The sequence below is a fragment of the Homarus americanus genome, unplaced genomic scaffold (assembly GCF_018991925.1).
Source record: "Homarus americanus isolate GMGI-L3 unplaced genomic scaffold, GMGI_Hamer_2.0 scaffold39541, whole genome shotgun sequence".
Lineage (NCBI taxonomy): Eukaryota > Metazoa > Arthropoda > Malacostraca > Decapoda > Nephropidae > Homarus > Homarus americanus.
Window position 1 is genome coordinate 257,892 of NW_024748840.1, and position 8,280 is coordinate 266,171.

General features: G+C 47.0%; 1 protein-coding gene across 1 annotated transcript; it reads left to right on the plus strand.

Moving 5' to 3' along the window:
• Nucleotides 1-4,500: 4,500 nt before the first annotated feature.
• LOC121880441 (loricrin-like) lies at nt 4,501-7,149 on the plus strand. The gene is made up of 3 exons (XM_042387629.1): nt 4,501-4,529; nt 6,107-6,497; nt 6,599-7,149. The coding sequence occupies exons 1-3, from the start codon at nt 4,527-4,529 to the stop codon at nt 7,147-7,149; spliced, it is 945 nt and encodes a 314-aa protein (XP_042243563.1). The 5' UTR covers nt 4,501-4,526.
• Nucleotides 7,150-8,280: the final 1,131 nt, after the last annotated feature.

Genomic DNA, 8,280 nt, shown 5'->3' on the forward strand with positions numbered 1-8,280 from the left:
AATTATGCTATCAGCACATAAACACATGAGAAACTCTTAGGAACACAGTTATACTACTTGTACTCGCTTACTAAATCGGATGAGGTTATGTTATACGAGTACTAATTAACTCACACGAGAAGCCAGTCAAGGTATGCACTAACAAAGACAAGCCTAAGACAAGTTGAGATATGTCCGGTGTAGCTACTCTCTCTTCTTGACTGTATATCATGATTTTAATAACACGAGAGGTGAGTGACCCGTTTGAGAGGAACTCCTAAGCGGAACAAACTATTGCAAGATGAAGATGATTCACGCGACGAGAAGGCTGGTTGACCTCCGTGTTTACTCTAGCTCACTGCAGGGCTCAAGATTCTCAGTTATTACTCCGTTTAATATCCTCTCTGACTGGAGATGTTAACACGCATGCAACTAGCGGCCAGAAAGGTATCAGACCTAAACTGAGACATTGCCTGAGTATATTCTTAGTTAAAGAAATACGGGTGATCAAACCTTAGTGACTGACTGCAGTAGTTTGCTCTTGAAGAACACCCTCGCGTGCAAAAGACTTTATTAGTAAGTTTAAGAAAGGGAAGCACTGGGCTAATTCAATTCACCCATAAATGACACTATATGAATATCTGACGCGAGTGATCATTTGGGAACTTTGTGTCGGGTTCTTCATGGTCCCTTGAGAAATCCGCTGTTGTCATGAACTTCGCGGGAAAGTGTTCCTTTGTTTCAACAGTCAGGTGTATTATTTCTAGGCTCCACTTGGTAGGTGGAAGTGTGCAACACCTGCTCATGTGTGACAGTAATTACTCACGATGCCTGTAGATTTATCTCACAACGAGAGAAATAGTGTATATCAGGTGTCTCAGGGAACACCGGGCGGGCTTGGGTGAGTGACTACAGCGGAGAGTCTTGGTCATACAGCGAGGAAGAAGCTTAACCCACGTGACCTTACGCTATCAGAGGACCTCCTATGATTGATATATAAGTTTATAAAAAAAATTAAGAGTAATAAAGACATCTCAGTATTAAGAACATTACGAAAACCGAAGCAAATAATGCACATATTTTATAGAGTTTAGGTAGAATATGTAGATAGAAAATAAAACATCTTATTCACTATTATTTATAGATATTTTGTTGCGAAGTAAATGATTATCCTCATCTGAGTCCCAAGCTTTTAAGAAGAAGTTTTGGTTCAGATCTGTAAGTTATATAATTGTTAATATTTTATGTCATTTAACTACCTGCTAATATTTACCGTTCGAACGCGGTCATGTAAGTTAGGTTAGATTAGGTTAGTTCAAGTTAGGGTAGGTTAATTTAGGTTAAGTTAGTGTATCATCATACAGGGTCTCATGAGATATGTGATGTGTAAAAATAAACATTTGTTTGGAATTGTATAAATATTGTGGATGAAAGATTTTATTGCACTAAAATAAAAAAAATCGTATAGAAATTATTGTTGCGCATGTAGGCAGGAATTTGTCGCTTCAGACACAGGCGACCAAAACCAAATGAGAACGATGATTCAAGCTACGTTTCCTTGAGGCCGATTATTTAAGCTATAGTCCTTTCAAGATAATGGTTGAAGCTATAAATCTTTAGGGAAGAGAAGATTAAACAATATTCTTCAAGGGTTGAACTACTCTCATCAATGGATAAAAGATATTTAGCATAGGTGTACAGTATTTTAAAAGAGGTATACAATATCCAGTGCCAGTAACATTGAACAAGCTATAACACACAAAACTATTGTCTAGTCCATCTTAATAAATATCTATAACTAATTCCTAATCAAACAAGTTCGCTATATAAATGAAATAAACTTATCATTACTAACATGTGTACTGTATATTGACTTGTTACCCCTAGTCCACGAGTTAAGAATCATAGTCAGTACTATTGAACAAGTTACTCGTAGTTGTACGTATGGGTTGTCTTATCTGACCAACCGAAGAGCATATCCATCCTTGCCCTAAAGTACTTCTGTATAAACACAAACCCATCCTTGCCCTAAAGTACTTCTGTATAAACACAAACCCATCCTTGCCCTAAAGTACTTCTGTATAAACACCAACCCATCCTTGCCCTAAAGTACTTCTGTATAAACACAAACCCATCCTTGCCCTAAAGTACTTCTGTATAAACACAAACCCATCCTTGCCCTAAAGTGCTTCTGTATAAACACAATCCCATCCTTGCCCTAAAGTACTTCTGTATAAACACAAACCCATCCTTGTCCTAAAGTACTTCTGTATAAACACAAACCCATCCTTGTCCTAAAGTACTTCTGTATAAACACAAACCCATCCTTGCCCTAAAGTACTTCTGTATAAACACCAACCCATCCTTGCCCTAAACTGCTTCTGTATAAACACAAACCCATCCTTGCCCTAAACTGCTTCTGTATAAACACAAACCCATCCTTGCCCTAAAGTGCGTCTGTATAAACACAAACCCATCCTTGCCCTAAAGTGCGTCTGTATAAACACAAACCCATCCTTGCCCTAAAGTACTTCTGTATAAACACAAACCCATCCTTGCCCTAAAGTGCGTCTGTATAAACACAAACCCATCCTTGCCCTAAAGTGCGTCTGTATAAACACAAACTATAAACAATACAACCCACACATAGCTGCTGTGGCCCTACGATAATTCACACCGAAAGATGGCGAAGATTGTCCCTATACACGAATGAATTTTGCTTCATATTCAAAGCAGAATTTCCTCTGAGGATTGTTTAATAAGACAACCCTGGTTATCCGTATAAGACTTTTGTGTTGGGGCTTTACATACTTGGGCTAGATGGAGTGATGGAAGTACGGATGGATGGGAGGACAGAAGAATGGAAGGAGGATAGATTGAAGGAAGAAAGGGGAGCAGGACGGAAAGTTGAGAGGAAGGAAAGAAGGAAGTAAGGAAGGCATAGGATGGATAAATGAAGACAAAGACGATGTTTCATGAGATTAATAATGAAGAGAGAGAAGGAGAAGAGAAAGATATACTCTTTTCTCTCTCTTAATCTCTCCCTCTCTCTCACTTTCTCTCTTTCACTTCCCATCTCAGTTTCTCTACCTTCTCTCCCACACTTTTCCGTTTCCCCCCACCCCCCACCCACATATAGTAACACATACTAACATTCACGGACGCACATATACGCACTTACGCGGAAGACGATTAAGTACAGCGGAACGGGTTTGTTGAGTTGTAGCCAAAAACAGTCAACCAAAGAACCAACTACCTTACCCTGGGTCTCGTATTGGGCAATTTTACGTGGCAATGCTTTGTAAAGTAAGACTGTATGGTAATGGTGATTATGATTGGTGGATCTATTTTGGAAACTTCTCATGATCTAAGATTATGATAAATAGTTTGTTATTATAAAAATACTGCCTTTAGTTTGTTTAATATTTATCCTGATAGCGATACAGCCTAAAACAGATCCATCAATCACAATCACTTTTACCATACAGCCTTATTTTACTAAACATTGCCACGTAAAATTGCCCAGTACGAGACCCAGGTTGGGGTCGCTGGTTCTTTGGCTAACTGTACATACATACATACATACATACATACATACATACATACATACATACATACATAGAAACACACCCATTTCGGTCTGAACTCATATACATCAAATGGTGACTAAGTGTTAAATAATGATAGGTAATTTAATGTACACTGTGTCATTATAACTCACCTCCCGTTAATTAGGGTTATCGACGTCAGGTGTAATAATTAACGACATCACTTACTCACGACAAGATGGGGGTGAGGGAACGAGGTGAGGGGAGGGGAGTGAGAGGAATACGGGGAAGGAGGTGAGGGGAGGGGGTGAGGGAAGGGGAGTGAGGGGAGGGGGTGAGGGAAGGGGAGTGAGGGGAGGGGGTGAGGGAAGGGGAGTATGGGTGGGGGAGTGAGGGAGAGGGAGTAGAGGGGTTTCTATTTCTTAAATTCTGATCGGTAGGAGATTAGTGCAAAGAAGAAAAAAAATAAGATTAATGGTAGGTCACCACGTTTACTAGCTGCAGACGTCCAAATTCTGGGCGAACTTTCGAAAAAAATGAAAAGCTGGAGAAGTGAAGCCAATAGGATGTAGGTATTGTACACTAGTGCTTACTGCAGATCTTATATGAAATCATCTTCAGTAGTACATGAGAAACCCCCTCCCCATTCATCCCCATTACGGCCCTCTTACCCCTCCCCACTCATCCCCATCACGGGCCTCTTACCCCTCCCCACTCATCCCCATTCGGCCCTCTTACTCCCCACTCATCCCCATTACGGCCCTCTCTACCTCCCCCATTCATCCCCATTACACCCCCTCCCCAACTCATCCCCATCACGGCCCTCTTACCCCTCCCCACTCATCCCCATCACGGTATTATGATCACAGAGGCATTTTAGCAGGAAAAGTTGGCGTGATGATGGCTATAACGTAGACGGAGCATCACTGGAAAGGAGTATATAAGGTCGAGGGCGCGACTGGTGGTAGACAGAAGAGCGGCTGACGGCACACCGGCGGCATGGTGAGCCAGCTCTTCTTCCTCCTCCTACTACAGCAGTGTTAGAGGGTGTAGATGATACCGATGTTCAGTGGAGTGATTAAGACGTTCAGCTTGTGGTCGGATCTTACCTTGGATATCTTACAATGAAGATCGTGTTCGTCGTTAGTGAATCATCTATTGGTTGCGAAAAATAGAAAACAAATTCCATATCAGTTGCTAAAGTAGTAATAATCCTGATAATTAACCAGATTACATGAGTTTTCCGTTCTGATACATGTCTTGCACATTGCCTTCTTGTGTACTTTAGAAAATGTTTTATCTACAGTGTGCTGTATCCGCAATGCCCTTAACAGGCCAATAACCTTACGAAATCTATATCATATCTAGTGCAACCTGTGTGTGTGTGTGTATATGTGTGTGTGTGTTTGAGGTAAGAAGACATTTATAGTATAATCGTACATCCAAAATTTAGTGCTATGCCAATCTGAATTCCTTATCCTGTACTGCGCATACGTTTTAAATTAGGGGGTTCTAAGTTAGGATGGCATAGACTTCAGGACACAAAGACAGACGGTAAACACCTTTGCACACACACACACACACACACAAACTGTGACTCCCTGATCCTATCTGTTATTGGTATCTATGAAAGTTTCAAGTAAAAGTAGTTCCCAGCGAGGCGTCACGGTGCTCTAGCGATCTGGTGGGTGGCGAGTCCTGCAATAATCTCCAAAGCCACACGAGCGTCCACGATGGTCACACGGATATACTGTAGATGTCTTCAAGCACCGTAACACCTTTAGATGAAGAGAAGAACTTTACCGAGTAAGAGACATTTGCACTCAAGTGCAAATGTCTCACTTGGATTACACAGTTCAGTTCTGGTCATCGTACTACAAAATAGATATAGAATCCCTAGAAAGAATTCAGAGGAGAATGACAAGACTAATCCTGGGCATTAGGAACCTTGAGTACAGAGACAGGTTAAAGCATCTTAATTTGCACTCCTTCGAGAGTCGTAGAGCGAGGGGCGATATGATCGAGATGTATAAATGGAAGTCAGGGATAAACAAAGTGGACATTACAAAGGTACTCTAACTATCCAACCAGAAGCGAACTCGTAACAGTGTTTTTAAATTTGATAAATTTAGATTTAGGCGCGAGATAGGTAAACATTTGTTTGGAAATAGAGTAGTGGATGAGTGGAACAAGTTACCAAACATCATCATTCACTCGAATATGCTGGATAGCTTCAAACATAGGTTGGATGGATATATGAGCGATAGGGGTTGGGTGTAAACTGGACTGCCCAGTATGAGCCCATAGGACCGCTGCAGTTTCCTCCATTCTTATGTTCTTATGTACTATCAGAGACATGAACTTACACTTATGGTCACGGTACTGATTCACGATCAACACACCTAAGACGAAATGTGAAAAGTCAGCGACTAACACACACACACACAGAGCCGGGGCCCCCACTTACAGCATGAACACTGGCTCCTCGCACTCAGCCAGCCAGAAGTGATATGGGAAAATCTATTATTAGATGGATTAATTGACTGGTTCGTATGTATTGAAGTGACCTTTCTTTACAGAGACGAGGTGTATTAGGGGCGCTTGTGGCCCTAGCGATCGCTTCCAGCCAGGCAAGTGGTGGTGGGACCAGCTCAGCTGGAATTACAGGAGGAAGTAGCTATGCCGAGATTCCAAGTGCAAGTACGAGTACCTACAGCAGTAGTGTAGAAACCAGCAGCTACGCTGACGGAGGTGGAGGAGGAGGTAGTGGCGGTGGCGGATACAGTGCTCCATCCGGAGGTGGTGGAGGCAGTAGTGGAAGCAGCGGTGGTGGAGGTTACAGAGCCCCTTCAGGAGGTGGTGGAGGCAGTAGTGGAAGCAGCGGTGGTGGAGGTTACAGAGCCCCTTCAGGAGGTGGTGGAGGCAGTAGTGGAAGCAGCGGTGGTGGAGGTTACAGAGCCCCTTTAGGAGGTGGTGGAGGCAGTAGTGGAAGCAAAGGAGGTTACAGAGCGGAGGTGGTGGAGGCGGTAGTGGAAGCAGCGGTGGTGGAGGTTACAGAGCCCCTTCAGGAGGTGGTGGAGGCAGTAGTGGAAGCAGCGGTGGTGGAGGTTACAGAGCCCCTTCAGGAGGTGGTGGAGGCAGTAGTGGAAGCAGCGGTGGTGGAGGTTACAGAGCCCCTTTAGGAGGTGGTGGAGGCAGTAGTGGAAGCAGCAGGTGGTGGGAGGTTACAGAGCCCCTTCAGGAGGTGGAGGCAGTGGAAGCAGTGGTGGAGGCAGCAGGAGGTGGTGGAGGCAGTAGTGGAAGCAGCGGTGGTGGAGGCAGCCCTATTACTGGTTCTACTAATAGTAAAGTAGTGGTGTGCTCCTTCAAGAGTGGTGAAGCTCCTTCAAGTGGCGGCGGTGGTGGTGGAGGAGGATACAGTGCTCTTCAAGTGGTGATGAGTGCCTTCAAGTGGCGGCGGTGGTGGAGGTACAGTGCTCCTTCAAGTGGCGGCGGTGGAGGAGGATACAGCGCTCAAGTGGCAGTGGCGATGGAGGAGGATACAGTGCTCCTTCAAGTGGCGGAGAGGGCAGCGGCGGTGGAGGTGCCTTCTGGCGGCGGCGGTGGTGGAGGAGGAGGATAGCTCCTTCAAGTGGCGGCGGCGGTGGTGCCTTCTTCGGGAGGATACAGTGGAGGAAAGCGCCTTCAAGTGGCGGCGGTGGTGGAGGAGATACAGCGCCTTCGGCGGCGGTGGCGGTGGAGGAGGATACAGTGCTCCTCAAGTGGCGGCGCGGCGGTGGTGGAGGAGAGCTCCTTCAAGTGGCGGCGGCGGTGGTGGGAGGATGCTCCTTCAAGTGGCGGCGGTTCGCCTTGGCGGCGGCGGTGGTGGAGGAGGATACAGTGCTCCTTCTGCGGCGGTGGCGGCGGCGGCGGTGGAGGAGGATACAGTGCTCCTTCATGGCGGCGGCGGTGGTGGAGGAGGATACAGTGCTCCTTAGTGGCGGCGGCGGCACAGTGCTCCTTCTCTGTGGCGGCGGCGGTGGTGAGGAGGATACAGTGGTGGTGGAGGAGGTCCTTCAAGCGGCGGCGGCGGTGGTGGAGGAGGAGGATACAGTGCTCCTTCATGGCGGCGGCGGTGGTGGTGGAGGAGGATACAGTGCTCCTTCGTGGCGGCGGTGGTGGTGGAGGAGGATGGCCCTTCGCGGCGGCGGCGGTGGTGGTGGAGGAGGATACAGTGCTCCTTCAAGTGGCGGCGGCGGTGGTGGTGGAGGAGGATACAGTGCTCCTTCAAGTGGCGGCGGCGGTGGTGGTGGAGGAGGATACAGTGCTCTTCAAGTGGCAGCGGCGGTGGTGGTGGAGGAGGATACAGTGCTCCTTCAAGTGGCGGCGGCGGTGGTGGTGGAGGAGGATACAGTGCTCCTTCAAGTGGCGGCGGCGGTGGTGGTGGAGGAGGATACAGTGCTCCTTCAAGTGGCGGCGGCGGTGGTGGTGGAGGTAAGCAGTGCTCCTTCAAGTGGCGGCGGCAGGATACCTTCAAGTGGCGGCGGCGGTGGTGGAGGAGGATACAGTGCTGGCGGCGGTGGTTTCTTCGGGGCGGCGGCGGCGGTGGTGGAGGAGGCTACAGTGCTCCTTCAAGTGGCGGCGGCGGTGGTGGAGGAGGTGATACAGTGCTCTTCAAGCGGCGGCGGCGGTGGTGGAGGAGGTGGATACAGTGCCTTCGCGGCGGCGGTGGTGGTGGGTTATGCGCCTTCAAGTGGCGGCGGCGGTGGCGGTG